Genomic DNA, 16,473 nt, shown 5'->3' on the forward strand with positions numbered 1-16,473 from the left:
TAGATAGAGCAACGTGTATGACCAATTTACTCATCATAAAACATTCATAAAATAGACAAAGCATAGCATGGAGACCCAGTTCTTGTGATTTCAGACCATATTTCAGATTTTCTAAGCGTTTTTCAGCGAAAACACATAAAATCGATAAGTTATAGCATACTACATGTTCCAACGTTACCAGAGCATCGATCCAGCCAAAGAGCGCATAACTAACTACCACGCCAAAAGATATTAATTTTTCACTAACCTTCTCAAGAATTCTTCCGATGACACTCCTGTAACATCATTTTACAACATACATATACAGTTTGTTCGAAAAGGTGCATATTTAGCCATACAAAACCGTGTTACACAATGAAAATACTAGGAAATCAAGCCTCAATATGTCTGACGTCATCTATCAGAGTGATCTAGTTTAATTAAAAGCTAATCATATACTTGACTAAAAATACAGGGTTGACAGGAATCGAAAGACAAATTAGTTCTTAATGCAACCGCTGATTTACATTTTTAAAATTATCCTTACTTTTCAATACAGGGTTGGCCAAGTGAAGCTATACCAAAATATGGCGATATATGCGTTTAAAATATTTCGACAGAAACACGGTTTATCATATTAAATATTGCTTACTTTGAGCTGATCTTCCATCATATTCTTGGGCAATGTACCTTTCTATGTTATAAACGTCTTTTGGTCGATAGATGTCCTCTGTCCTTCGAAATGTCCATCACCAACGACCGACACCCAAAGCGTGTCCAAACGTTCAGAGTGCACGACAAAATAAATTCTCAGAATCGCACTAAACGGATATAAATTGATATAAAACGGTTCAAATTCACTACATTATGATGTTTTTAAACAACTATAACGACTGAAAACATGACCGGAGAAATATTGCTGGTTAGAAAACGACTTGAACAGACAGGTCCGATGGCCTTCACGCTTGAGGCGCGCGTTGAGAAGGGCGGTCTCTGTACATTTGGTCATTTATAATGGCTGTGAACGTCCCATCGATTTCATTGAAACGTGATGACGTACAGACACCAGAGGAAGACGTAGGCAGTGTCGTTTCTTCATAGCATTCACTGTGCCTTTAATAACAGACCCCAGATCAGAGGTAAAAAATTTCTGAAATCTGAACCTGTCATGAAAAGTGCTGTAGAAATTTTCTGTACCACTCAGAGACAAAATTTCAACTCCTATAGAAAACTATAGACTGTTTTCTATCCAATAATAACAATAATATGCATATTGTACGATCAAGAATTGAGTACGAGGCAGTTTAATTTGGAAATGTAAAAAAAAAATAATGCTAACAGCTCCCCCTATTGAACAAAGGTTAACATGATTTTGTAATGACAACCTCATCTCTGTACCCTATATGTAACGTCCCTCAGTCGAGTAGTGAATTTCAAAACAGATTCAACAACAAGACCAGGGAGGTTTCCAATGCTTCGTATGGAAGGGCACCCTCCCAATCCACGAGGTACTGAGGCCCCTCACCCGGCGTCTCGAGTCCAGAATAGCACGTACTGTGTACGCCAGGACCCCTCGATGTTCAGAGGGGGCGGGGGACCTCCGGCATCTCACCTTCTTGCAGGGGACCAGCCTACCACCGGCCTGAGGAGAGACACATGAAACGAGGGGTTAAATACGATAAATAGGAAGGGAGTTGTAATCTATAACACACCTCGTTTATCTCCTCGGGACTCTTGAATGGCCCCACACACTGCGGCCCAGCTTCCGCAGGGCAAGCGGAGGGGTAGGTTTGGGTCGAAAGCCAGACCTGTCCCCGGTATGAACACGGGGACCTCACTGCGGTGGGGTCAGCGCTCCTCTTCAGCCGTCCACCTGCTTGCTTGAAGGTTCCTGGACGGCCCTCCAGGTCTCCTTGGAGCGCTGCACCCACTCCTCCACCGCAGGAGCTTCGGTCTGACTCTGATGCCACGGCGCCAGGACCGGCTGGTAGCCCACACGCATTGAAATGGAGACATGTTCGTGGAGGAGTGGCGGAGTGAGTTCTGGGCCAACTCCGCCATGGTACGTATACCTTGACCAATCCCTGGCCGGTCCTGGCAATACGACCGCAGAAACCTACCCACCTCCTGGTTCACTCTCTCCACCTGCCCATTTACTCTCGGGTGATAACCAGAGGTCAAGCTGACGAGACCCCCAGACGCTCCATAAACGCCCTCCACACTCGGGACGTGAATTGGGACCCCGATCAGAGACGATGTCCTCCGGCACCGTAGTGCCGGAAGACGTGGTTAAATGAGCCTCCGCAGTCTGTAGGGCCGTAGGGAGACCAGGCAATGGGAGAGACGGGAGAACTTAGAAACCGATCCACAACAACCAGAACCGTGGCGTTCCCCTGAGACGGGGGAAGATCGGTAAGGAAGTCCACCGACAGGTGAGACCACGGCCGTTGTGGAACGGGGAGGGGCTGTAACTTCCCTCTAGGAAGGTGCCTAGGAGCCTTACTCTGGGCGCACACCGAACAGGAAGAGACATAGAACCCCACGTCCCTAGCCAAGGTGGACCACCAGTACTTCCCCCTAAGAACACTCACTGTCCTCGCCACACCATGACGACCCAACGAGGGTAGTGTGTGCGCCCACCGAATCAATCGATCACGAACACCAAACGGCACGTACGTACGACATTGTGGAGACGCAGGTTCCACCCGTAACGCCCGCTCAATGTCCGTGTCCACCTCCCATACCACCGGTGCCACCAGCCTAGAGGCTGGAAGGATGGGAGTAGGATCGATGGGCCGATCCTCCGTGTCATAGAGACGGGACAGCGCGTCGGCCTTAGTGTTCAGGGAGCCTGGACTATACGATATGGTGAACCTAAATCGGGTGAAGAACATGGCCCACCTTGCCTGACGCGGATTCAGTCTCCTAGCTGCCCGCATATACTCCAGATTCCGGTGGTCAGTCCAGATGAGAAAAGGGTGCTTAGCCCCCTCAAGCCAGTGTCTCCACACCTTCAGGGCTTTTACCACAGCCAACAACTCCCGGTCCCCCACATCATAGTTACGCTCCGCCGGACCGAGCTTCTTCGAAAAGAAATCACCGGTGGCGGAGTTTCGGTGGCGTACCCGAACGCTGTGATAGCACGCACGGCACCCACCCCAGCCTCGGACGCGTCCACCTCCACTATGAACGCTAAAGAGGGGTCCGGGTGCGCCAACACGGGCGCATCTGTGAACAGCGCCTTCAAACGATTGAAGGCTCTGTCAGCCTCTGCCGACCACCGCAAACGCACCGGCGATAATGGGGGCCGCTACTTGACCAAAACCCCGGATAAACCTCCGGTAGTAATTGGCAAACCCAAAAACCGGTGCACTTCCTTCACCATGGTTGGAGTCGGCCAATTACGCACGGCCTTAACGCGGTCACACTCCATCACCACCCCCGAGGTGGAAATGCGATAACCCAGGAAGGAGACGGCTCGTTTGGAGAACACACTTCTCAGCCTTGACATATAGGTAATGCTCCAGCAGTCTCCCAAGCACCTTGCGCACCAGAGACACATGCGCGTGTGGCCGAATAGATCAGGATATCATCTATATATGCAACCACGCCCTGCCCGTGCAGGTCCCTGAGAATCTCGTCTACAAAGGATTGAAAGACGGCTGGAGCATTCTTTAACCCATATGGCATGACGAGGTACTCATAATGACCCAATGTGGTACTAAACGCGGTTTTCCACTCGTCTCCCTCCCGAATACGCACCAGATTAGTCGCGCTCCTGAGGTCCAGTTTCGTGAAAAACCGCGCCCCGTGAAATGATTCCACCGCCGTAGCGATGAGAGGTAGCGGGTAACTAAACCCCACCGTGATGGAATTTAGACCTCTATAATCAATGAACGGATGCAGACCTCCTTCTTTTTTCACAAAAAAGAAACTCGGAGACGGGTGAAATGGAGGGCCGAATGTACCCCTGTCCCAGAGATTCCGTGACATATGTCTCCATAGCCAAGGTCTCCTCCTGTGACAATGGGTACACATGACTCCTGGGAAGCGCAGCGTTAACCTGGAGGTTTATCGCACAATCCCCCTGTCGATGAGGTGGTAATTTAGTCGCCTTCTTCTTACAGAAGGCGATAGCCAAATCGGCATACTCAGGGGGAATGCGCACAGTGGACACCTGGTCTGGACTCTCCACCGACGTGGCGCCAATGGAAACTCCCAAACACCTACCTGAACACTCCTCTGACCACCCCTGGGGAACCCCCTGTCTCCACGAAATCCTGGGATTGTGACTGGCTAGCCACGGAACCCCCAGCACCACTGGAAACGCAGGTGAATCGATAAGGAAGAGACTAATCTGCTCCCTATGATCCCCCTGCATCACCATGTTCAGTGGTACCGTGGCCTCCCTGACCAGCCCTGACCCTAATGGCCGACTATCTAAGGAGTGCACGGGGAAGGGGGGGATCTATCGGCACCAGCGGAATTCCCAGCTTGAGGGCGAGTCCGCGATCCATAAAGTTCCCAGCTGCACCTGAATCAACTAGTGCCTTATGCTGGGAAAAGGGAGAAAAATCAAGGGAAAAAATGTATACAAACATGTGACCAACAGGGGGCTCTGGGTGAGTTTGATGCTGACTCACCTGGGGTGACCGAGAAGTGTTCTGCCTGCCCTCTCGACTCCCAGAGGGACTCCTCCAGCACCGGCCGGCCGTGTGTCCTCTCCGACCACAGCTGGTGCAGGAGGAGCTTCCTCCTCCGGTACCGCTCGAAGCAGCCCCCCCTAACTCCATAGGAATGGGAGCGGGAGGGCTAGGAGGTGGAACTGACAGGACCCTTTCTGAACGCACGCGAGCAGCTAGCAGATTGTCCAGCCGGATAGACATGTCTAYAAGTTTGTCTAGGGAGAGAGTGGTGTCCCGACACGCTAGCTCCCTGCGGACTTCCTCCCCGAGGCTGCACCGGTAGTGGTCCATCAGGGCCCTGTCGTTCCACCCGGCCCCAGCGGCCAAGGTCCGGAACTCCAACGCGAAGTCCTGCGCACACCTCGTCTCCTGCCTAAGGTGAAATAGTCGCTCACCCGCCGCTCGGTCCTCCGGAGGGGGATCCTGATAGTGATCCCTCGCCGAGTCTGGGCCATTCCAGACCGCGTTGACCCACTCGAGAGCTCGGCCCGTCAGGCAGGAGACGAGGACGCTCACACTCTCCTCCCCCGAGGGAGTCGGCCTCACGGTAGCCAGGTACAACTCAAGCTGGAGGAGAAACCCCTGGCACCCAGCCGCCGTTCCATCGTACTCCCTCGGATGCGCAATACGAAGTGCGCTGGAGCTGGACGCCGGGGGTGGAGTAGGTGGACTCGTCGGAGGAACCGGAGGTGAAGTGGGGAGACCACTCCTCTCCCATCGGTCCATTCTCTCCATCATCTGGTCCATCGCAGACCCTATCCGATGGAGGATGGTGGTATGATGGAGAAAGCGTTCCTCCATCGATGGAAGAGGGGTGGCCGCTGCTCCTGCTGACTCCATAGTAGGTGCAGGCTTCTGTAACACACTAGGCGTAGTGGGTGCGGAGTCAGGTGCAGGAGGCAGAAAGTTCAGAATAGCGCTTTATTACGCACAGGGAAAAGTAGTACTCTCCACGAAACTGGGCGTAATCAAACAAATGCCCAAAACAGGTAACTTAACACGCACTACCACACTTCAACACAGTGGGAAAAATAATCAAGCCCGCACATAGCCTACCGGCTTAAATAGCCCAACTCAAAATCTAAACAAGAAACAGGTGAAACTAATCAGACAAAACCAACAGAAAAGGGAAAAGGGATTCCTGGCAGCTAGTAGGCCGGTGACGACGACTGCCGAGCACCACCCAAACAGGAAGAGGAGCCACCTTCGGTAGGGGTCATGACAGTATTTCCTATTCTTATTTCTCATGTGTTTTTTCTAGACTTGCATTGTTGGGTTTTTCACTGTACTTGTGCATGTGACATTAACTTAAAACTGCTCAGGGATTTCACCATGAGGTCACTGGTTACTTTAAAAAAGTTACAGAGTGTAATGGCTGTGATAGGAGAAAACTGAGGATGGATCAACAACATAGTAGTTACTCCACAATACTAACCTAAATGACAGAGTGAAAAGGAGGAAACCTGTAAAGAATAAAAATATTCCAATGTCACGTTCTGACCTTTATTTTGTCTTTATTTAGTATGGTCAGGGCGTGAGTTGGGGTGGGCAGTCTATGTTTGTATTTCTATGGTTTCCTATTTCTGTGTTTGGCCTGATATGGTTCTCAATCAGAGGCAGGTGTTTTGTGTTGTCTCTGATTGGGAACCATATTTAGGTAGCTGTCTTCAGTCTTCGTGTGTCTGCACCAGACAGAACTGTCTCGGTTTTTCACATTTGTTGTTTTTGTATTTTGAGTGTTCACTTTTATTAAACAAGATGAACAATTACCATGCTGCACATTGGTCCTCCGATGCTTCTAACTTCTCATCAGACGAGGAGGAAGATGAAAGCTGTTACATCCAAAACATGCATCCTGTTTGCAGTAAGGCACTAAAGAAATACTTAGAGATAATTTCTTTGCACATTTTTTTTAATGTCCTGAATAAAAAGCATTATGTTTGGGGCAAATTCATCACAACACATCACTGAGTACCACTCTTCATATTTTCAAGCATGGTGGTGGCTGAATCATATTATGGGTCTGGTTGTCATCGGCAAGGAATAGGGAGTTTTAGGACACTGGGAGACAAATTCACCTTTCAGCAGGACAATAACCTAAAACACAAGCCCAAATATACACTGGAGTTGCTTACCATGACCTCACTGAATGTTCCCGAGTGCCTAGTTACAGTTTCAATTTAAATTGGCTTGAAAATCTATGGCAAGACTTGAAAATGTCTGTCTAGCAATGAACAACAACCAACTAGACAGTGCTTAAAGAATAATGTGCAAAGGTGTGCAAAGCTCTTAGACTTACCTAAAAAGACTCACAGCTGTAATCACCACCACAGGTGTTTCTACAAAGTATTGACTCAGGGGTGTGAATACTTATGTAAATGAGATATTTCTGTATTTAATTTTTTTAAATATATTTTGAAATCAGGCTTTATCACAACAAAATGTGGAATAAGTGAAGTGGTATGAATAGTTTATGAAAGCACTGTATATACAGATCATCTCTCAGATCACATCAAGTGGCTACTCACATCACCCAGAGTTCAGTCTCTGACAGCATCTCTAACGGTTGAGCCTCCAAGCAGGAGGAAAGAAAAATCAGAGGTCTTCTGATGACAGCTGAACCAGAACAAATCCAACGCAGTCCTCATGGTGGCCGGGGATGAGGGACTAACAGTTAACCAATGTGGTTTACTCAGAACGAGTTAAACTAACTTTTAAAAACAAGAAAACAATTAAATAGCCATCTTGCTAGCTCACGTAGTTTGCATTGTTGCCCTCTCCTCACGTGTCGGGCTGTTCTCTAACATCTGTCCGTCTCCAAAATATGTCCAACATGCAACACAATAACTACGTCAGTCCGTGCTAGAAAAAGCTAAAAGCAACTAGGGGGTTACATGCAGTTTTGCTAACAGGAAAATGTTAACAAATGGGAAATTAAGGGACGATGCTAAATCATACTAGCTACTTCCTGTAGCAAAAGTAAATAATAGATTAATGTGGATGCTCTCTATACTGTCCTACATAGACAACTCAAGATTAGATTAACTAACCCTATAATCCCTCACAGGCTACACTGAACAAAGGGAAGCAACTCCAAGGGACTCTACGTGAGGCGCTGTCACAGCTCGACTTCCTATTGGACTGTGTCGGAAGGGAGCGCGTGGAACAGTTCGAGAGAAGGGCTGRACAGGCCCTTAGCAACAGTGCAGCTCTCCTCACAGCCCTAGCCCAATCCCAGGTGAGCTATCATCTAATCAATGTATAATCAAACAACATAACTCAAAAGTAGATTGAACTAATACACAATTATCGAATGCAGAAATGTTACTTTTGCAATATGAGTTGGCTTGTTGAAAGGCGTTTTAGGCCTAGTTTCAGAATTATGGAGCCCTATGATGATATTGATGAAACAAAATATGACTATCAGTAGGGGAAACTGAGGCATTTCAACCAAGTGTAAAAGTTATGTTAAATTATATTTTGATTGGAACATCCCTTAACGTTAATATGATCCCTTTATGGAATCTTATATGCATCTTCACACCATTTCTAATGAATGTATGCATCTTTAGGTGTCCCTAGTGAGCACAGAGGTGGATGGAGACCATAAGAAACCAAGCAACACACCTGACAAAGCGCCATCTTGCAGCGAGGCATCCCTTTTGTCACAACCTGTAGAGGAAGTGACTCCAGGCGGGATCAAACCTCTTCAGGCTAATATTGACTCAACGAAAGGTCTGGAAAAAGAGCAGGCTGAAAGCAGAGTGCAAAGCAAAAGAGCCATTACCAGAGGAACAATGGATGCTGTTAGAGAACCTACCAAGAAAGTGATGAGCGACACTGAACAAAGAGCAGAGGGCAAAGAATACGGCAAAGACTCATTGAAGGGCTGGAGCATCCAGCCAGCAGAGATAATGGTCACAGACATGGAGGATGGGGAGAGTCAAATACAAATTCCCATGGGAGAAACCTTAACTCCCATCACCATCGTTGATATCTCAGCCACTGTGGTGGTGCCAGAGACCCCAGGTACTAGCCAATTTGGGGATACTGTAACAGAGATGACACCTCATCATATAGAACCAATGGATCGAGACGGAACCTCATCGCCGACTCCGCACAAAGTGTTCACCATCGTTCTGGACACCGATCTCGAACGAAAACAACTTGATGGCATGTCTATGGCCAACGCTCTCCAAAGCAGACCAGGTTACCATGGCAACAATGATATTGTACATACAGATTCACCTCAACATGGCGACAGTGAGATTCCGGCTACTGAGTCACATGACTATGCAAACACTGCGGTTGTATGCGCTGGACCATCGGTCAGAGGAGGACAAGAGTCTTCAGTACCAGATAAAGGCGCTCAACTCACTTACACTTTTTCTGTTGTCAAACAGAGTGACCAGGCAAAACAAGATTTGACTGAGCCTCCCCAAAAAGTGGCCACCGTTTTCTTGAACGCAGCTGTTGCAGGTGCTGGGAAATTTCTTGTTCAGGAAGCTGAGACTCTACATCGTGAAGTCACTTCCTCGACCAAAGCTGAATTGGGCATTAAAAGCAGTGTGGGGCTARGGACAGATCCACAGTCGGACCCTGTAACACATCTCATGCCGCATCCAGAAAGAAAGCAGCTAGAGACGCATGCAAGACCCACAGACAAATCACAGGCAGATAACAAAACACAACGCACAGAGTCTAGAGACTGCACTGAGACAAAGAAAGTATTTACAATTGTTTTGGACATGGAGCTACCTCCGTCTCAGTCCAAGGACATTCAAACCAGGGAGCCTCCTTGTGGTAATGGCTCAGATATATTTAGCTCTGGTGACTTTCCTTCAAAACTGACTGATAGTTCTGTCACTGAGAGCACCAAGAACACAGATGGCGGGCGGCGTGTCAAGTCAAAGCACAGGCGGCGGAGGAGGGCTGATTTTAGGAGCTCAGCGTCCAAGGGCCCCAAAGTGAAGAGTTACAAGGGCCCCTCTGCTTCAAAGAACACGGAATCAGAGTGGGAGCAATCGCAGGGCCCCAAAACAAAAGGTCTGAAATCAAAAGGCCCCGAATCAGGGCTCACAGAGTMTAAGTCCACTGAATTGGCGCTCACCGAATCCGAGTCACTGAGACACACTGATAACTCTGACAACACTGAACCAGGAAGTGTTGACGATGACGTAGACACAGACGCTAAAGATGCCAGACAGACAGAAATGACAGACAGCCAAATAGCTGTAAACACAGAAGCCTCTGACAGAATGAAGGWGACTACAGACATCACCTGTGCTACAGACAGCAAAGATAACAGACAGACTGTGAGCAAAGACACTGGAAAGATAGACACTACTGACATGCTACAGGTGAATGATCTCACACAGACAGATGTCAGTCAGCCAGATGCCACAAGAGACAATACACAGTTGTCACTCGCACCTTCACCAGCATATGCATCCACAGAGATTGAGCCCAGAGAGGGAACAGAAAGGACAGCTCCACAGGAACAGGTAAGGGAAATTTCTCTCCATTTCTCTCTCCCACACACACACGTTTTCCTCAGGGACAATTTTTTAAGCATTTGGAGTAGTAAGAATATGACAGCCCAGAGGATACACGTTACATTTTATAAACTTTAAGCCTGCAGATTCAGGTTTTGAAAGGGGGTTGTACACGCAAGTCAAACACTCGAACATGTAGTTAATGGCRGTCTTTCCCTGAGGGGATTTGACCTTTCAAGGCTCTTGTTTCGCCCAAGATCCAACAACGTTAAGTGACGTTATTATGAGTGAATTGGAATGGTCAGGCCAGGAGTAGCTTGTTTGTGTGGCATTTAAAGGTCACACCTTGGCTCAAAGTAAAATTGGAGGAATTTGACTTATCATACAGTGGCCCCTCCACTTCTAGCCTAGGAATTTACTCCCCTACTGCCTGATGACTGAGGCTTACTGAGGGCTATATGAAGGGAGATAATCAGGGTATGGCCTTCCAGAGGACATCGTCTCCGACCATGCCCCCCAATTCACGTCACAGGTATGGAGAGCCTTCATGGAGAAGTTGGGGGTCACGGTCAGCCTCACTTCTGGGTACCGGTCTCAGTCTAAAGGGCTGGTAGAGAGGACCAACCAGGAGCTGGGGAGGTTCCTAAGAMGTCACTGCCAGGACCGGCAGGGGGAGTGGGCCCGGTTCCTTCCATGGGCGGGATATGCCCAGAACTCACTTTGCGTAGATGGATTGAATAGTGCGGGTGATACCTGGGTGTCCAGCGGCGTGGGATGTGTGCGCCCAGGTAAACAGATGATTCCTCGCCTCCGTGGGGACGTAGATTTGCTCAGGAGGGCAGGTAGCAGGTTCCCTCTCCAGAGCCTGGCGGATGTCCACATCTACGTCCCAAAACACAGGGTCAACAATATGGGAGGACGGAATGATGGGCTTGAGGGCACTCACAGGACTTTCAACCGACGAGGAACCACAGGTTAAGGGAAAGCAGGTCTTCCGACACCTGGGTGCCCAGGTGGTTATTTTCATCCAGGAGATGGTGACGTCATGACGTTGGAGCCACGGAAAGCCAGGAGATGGKGACGTCATGACGTTGGAGCCACGGAAAACCGAGGATGACTTTGTGTACAGGAGCAGTGATGAGGAAGGGAAAGCTTTCTTGGTGCATGAGTCCGACGGTGAGGGTGAGTGGTGATGTGTGTGATAGTGCTGGATCCTAATGGTTGTTTATCCAGGGCTTGGACCGGAATAGGAGAGGAGAGCGGGGACGCAGTGATGTTAAGGGAGGAGAGGAGGGCCTGGTCAATACAATGCCCTCACCAGAGTCCACTAGAGCTGTAGAGACAACACCTGAGAGACAGCCAGTTAAATGGAACACAGGAAGGCTTTGGCAGAAAACAATGAAGGAATTCTCACGCCTACCCTGGGAGCCAGATGATCAGGGGCCGTTCCTCTGCCCCAGTGGACTTCGCGTTGGGAAGCACCGGACGCCGGATGCCTCTCCTGGCCACAATAGGGACACAGCCCCAGCTACCTCCGGCGACGTTGCTCTGCTGTGGGGAGGTGTGTGACCCCTATTTCCATGGGTTCAGGCTCTGCTCCAAGACGGCCAAAAGAGTAGAGCAAGGTGCAAGGGGCGCGCCGGCGTTCCCAAAGAAGGTTGTCCAGACAGGTGGCCATCGCGATGAACGCGTCCAGGGAAAGGTTGTCGTCTCGGCACGCCAACTCCATCTGGACCTCCTCGCGCATTCTTCTTCACTGGAGGCTGCCACGGTCCGTAAGGTGAGGGCGTATTCGGCAGCTGTCTGGGAACCCTGCCGGAGTTGGAGAAGTCACTCACCTCCCTCTCTGCCCTCTGGTGGATGGTTGAAGACTGCCCTGAACAGAGCCATGAACCCCTCCTCTCCTCTCTGCCAGAAGGCCGTAGCCCACTCTGTGGTGGGGGTTCCCATCTGAGGAGCGAAATAGAGGGAGCACTGGAGTAGGAAGCCACTGCATTTGGATCGAGTCCCGTCATATTTGTCACGGAGGGACAGTTGGGCATCGCTGACCTGGGCGGACTGCTGGGTAGGCTAGGGGACTGGCTCGCTGGGATGGCCAGTGGTAGGAGGCCCTCTGCTAGTTGGAGGTGAATCCTCTCGAGTGGTGTCGAGACGGTGGAGGACTTGGAGGACCTTATCTATAGCCGCACCCAGTTGCGCCAGCTGATCGTGGTGTTTGGGAATTAGGTGTCCTTGTTCGTCGACCGTCTGGGGGATGTCCTTAATTTCTGCTGTGGCAGTATTCTGTCATTTATACGCAGGAAGTCAGGAAACAGGTGCAGAAGGTAAGTTTAATAAGTTATACAAAACATGAGAAGCGTGCTAAACATACCCAAAACGACTAAGGCTTACTGAGGGCTTTATGAAGGGAGAGTAATCAGGGTGGTGATGAAGTCCAGGTGTGCTTAACGATGGGGAGCAGTTGTGCGCCGGGATGGTTGCCAGGTGTGCGCAATATGGGTTGCTAGGACCAGTGGTTAGTAGACCCGCGATGTCGAGTGCCAGAGCGGGGGAGCAGRAATAGACGTGACAATACAACAGCTTTTCATGCTTTTATTTTATATGTAACATGACAGAAAATCAAATTAAGTAGGTTTCTACCTAAACAAATGTTTGTGTTGTAAATATGCTTTCATTATAGAGCTGAATTTCGAGCTTCTGACAATTTTAAGTAAATCTAGACTTTATGTTGATCCATCTACCTCAATGCTTGTTCAAAGTCCACAAAGATGAAAATAAATGTATAATCAGGGACCCGAAGCTGCTATCCGTAATTTGAAAAACAACAAAACAACAACACTGGCACTTGGTTTGCTAGCTATAAAKCAGAGAGATGGGCCTGTAGAAATGTAACCACTCTCAAATTCATAGATGGAGCTATAGATGCAAGGACCGATCCTCCATGAAATAGTTTTAACATATTTTAAAGCTTTACATTGTTTGTTTACAAAGATATTGCTTTCAGACAGTGGAGTAAAACTACCTTATATTTTGGGTTATGACTAAACTCATGAGGCATTTCTAAGTGATATTACTTGTGAAAATAAATGGTATATGTCATTAATCTAAATGATCAGAAATGGCTGCAGATTAGGAGTGTAAATATCACTGCAAATATCATAGATTGGGCCTTTAATGTGTATCCAAGTCAAGAGCCCTGCTGACTCAGAGTGTAGGGCAGTATAGTGGTGATAAATCATTGGCTGCTTTACCTGGAGCCCTGGGCTAACATCAGGTAGTAGCGTGCGCCGTGGGCCTGGCGCCTGGGCCTTCAGTGAGGTCCTACACAGTCCCACCCGAATTAATCCACCTGTTATTACCATCATTTAGATGGCCATGGCTCTAGACACTATACATTTAGACAGAAACGCAGTATAACCAGGCGTTGCGTCACCTTGAAATTGACATTTTCTTCAGAGAATTTCAGGGGAAGAGTACATACAGTACAGTTCAACTAATAGGCAAGAACATAGTCGAGTGCAACAGAGTTTATATTAATATTCTTCTTCTATCCATTTCTGGTCCACAAACTTTGAGCTTTAAGTCCCCAAAAAATAAATACAGTGTGTTCACTAAACAGCGCATTGTCGCACCCAAAGCAGTTTCACCGTGATGATAAAGACACATAACTATTCACTGAAAATAAAAAGAACAAATAATTTGCAACATAGGCTATTTGCCATTTTATTTTGTTAATAATAGGCTATTTAATATTAACGAAATAAAATGCGAAACATACATACACATTTAATAAAAAATAACATGCATTGTATGCGTACTCACCAAAAGACTGATTATTAGACAGTTGCGTGCGCTTAGGGGATCGTGAGAAAAAATGCTGCAAGGCCATTGAGGTTGGCAAAGAAGACCTTGCATTCTTTAAGCTTTGAGGCCCTTGAGTCAGTACTAAATTTAGTCGATGTGGCATAGCAGTGAATGAATAAGGCCATCGGTGCCCTCTCCTTAACTTTAGCCTGCACCCCATTGAGTCCAGATGCCATGACTGCTGCGCCATCAAACACTGTGCCACAACTTTATTCAGACTACATTCATTTTCCTCCAAGAAACGGAAAATAAGAGCGGCAATGTCATCAGCTCGCTTGCCGCTTGTCCATCTTCAAACCGGATAAATCGCTTCCTTGACTCCCGTGTCCGTCACATAACGCAGGACGAGTGAGAGCTGTAGCTCCACTCTGGTGTCCCCAAACGTTTTCAAAGCACCATTGCTTTGTAAGTGCCCAGCCGTACTTTGGTGTCTCGTTGCTGCCTGGTTAGACAACTCAAGTTTCAAAGCCAGTGTGGCTCCAAACACCAAATCGATCATTTGCAAATATTGGCATTCCAGCAGTACAGTTTGCAGTGCTTCTCGAGCCTGTGAGCCATTGACAGCGCTTCATAGTTGAAACTTTGAAAGTGGCGAACGAACGAACCCCTTTCCCGCCTGTGACAGGCTTTGTGGCGTCGGGCGACCTCTCCTTACAATGTCTAACTTTTCTTGAAAAGTTCGTCTTGAGAATGGCGTTATAATTATATCCTCGACCAAATCGATATCTTCTCCTCCTTCTGCCATTGTGGGTTCAAAAAACAGTAGAACGCGAATTAATTCGTTTATCAAATTTAGTTTCCTAGATCTGCATAGACCTGCCCATAGGACCTGCCTCTCAATATTGGTAATCCAATCAAAAGACGTGGACGCCCTACGCCTGCTAGCTGGCTCCTGTGTAACACTGGAGCCAGCCAGCAGGCGTACAATAGCCAACTCTAAAGCTGATTGGTTGACACAAAATTTAATTTTCCATTCACTTTAAGCTACAAGCGCCCGCACTGTTGATTCTGAAGGCCTGAGGGCAGATTTTTAGACCCCTGGCAACACATGATGGCTGAATATGATTGGATAAAAGATCTAACGTAAAGACCAGCCCTCCAATCTACCTGGGCTGGAAGCAGTGCAACCAAGAGGAAAGCTATGAAATGAAGAGTATAACTTTACTCTGGGGAATAATTTAATACATATTTGTGGGAAAATATATTTAAAAAAAATTATATTCTGATGGTGTTTAGGCCAGCAGAGAAGGCCTTGCAGGCCTGACGGCCCACCACTGTTAAAGGCCCAATCTATGATATTTGCAGTGATATTTACACTCCTAATCTGCAGCCATTTCTGATCATTTAGATTAATGATATATACCATTTTATTTTCACAAGTAATATCACTTAGAAATGCCTCATGAGTTTAGTCATAACCAAAATATAAGGTAGTTTTACTCCACTGTCTGAAAGCAATATCTTTGTAAACAAACAATGTAAAGCTTTAAAATATGTTAAAACTATTTCATGGAGGATCGGTCCTTGCATCTATAGCTCCATCTATGAATTTGAGAGTGGTTACATTTCTACAGGCCCATCTCTCTGATTTATAGCTAGCAAACCAAGTGCCAGTGTTGTTGTTTTGTTGTTTTTCAAATTACGGATAGCAGCTTCGGTTCCCTGATTATACATTTATTTTCATCTTTGTGGACTTTGAACAAGCATTGAGGTAGATGGATCAACATAAAGTCTAGATTTACTTAAAATTGTCAGAAGCTCGAATTCAGCTCTATAATGAAAGCATATTTACAACACAAACAATTTGTTTAGGTAGAAACCTACTTAATTTGATTTTCTGTCATGTTACATATAAAATAAATGAAAAGCTGTTGTATATGTCACGTCTATTCCTGCTCCCCCGCTCTGGCACTCGACATCGCGGGTCTACTAACCACTGGTCCTAGCAACCCATATTGCGCACACCTGGCAACCATCCCGGCGCACAACTGCTCCCATCGTTAAGCACACCTGGACTTCATCACCACCCTGATTACTCTCCTTCATAAAGCCCTCAGTAAGCCTTAGTCGTTTTGGGTATGTTTAGCACGCTTCTCATGTTTTGTATAACTTATTAAACTTACCTTCTGCACCTGTTTCCTGACTTCCTGCGTATAAATGACAGAACTGCCACAGCAGAAATTAAGGACATCCCCAGACGGTCGACGAACAAGGACACCTAATTCCCAAACACCAACGATCAGCTGGCGCAACTGGGTGCGGCTATAGATAAGGTCCTCCAAGTCCTCCACCGTCTCGACACCACTCGAGAGGATTCACCTCCAACTAGCAGAGGGCCTCCTACCACTGGCCATCCCAGCGAGCCAGTCCCTAAGCCTACCCAGCAGTCCGCCCAGGTCAGCGATGCCCCAACTGTCCCTCCGTGGACAAATATGACGGGACTGCGAGTC

General features: G+C 47.6%; 1 protein-coding gene across 1 annotated transcript in view; it reads left to right on the top strand.

Moving 5' to 3' along the window:
• The window catches only part of syne2a (spectrin repeat containing, nuclear envelope 2a), a 203,218-nt gene that overhangs the window by 64,177 nt on the left and 122,568 nt on the right, over nt 1–16,473 (top strand). Inside the window, 2 exon segments of the mRNA XM_070435847.1 lie at nt 7,732–7,902; nt 8,237–10,168. Coding sequence (XP_070291948.1) covers nt 7,732–7,902; nt 8,237–10,168 — 2,103 coding nt within the window.

The sequence above is a fragment of the Salvelinus sp. IW2-2015 genome, linkage group LG28 (genome assembly GCF_002910315.2).
Source record: "Salvelinus sp. IW2-2015 linkage group LG28, ASM291031v2, whole genome shotgun sequence".
NCBI classification, from domain to species: domain Eukaryota; kingdom Metazoa; phylum Chordata; class Actinopteri; order Salmoniformes; family Salmonidae; genus Salvelinus; species Salvelinus sp. IW2-2015.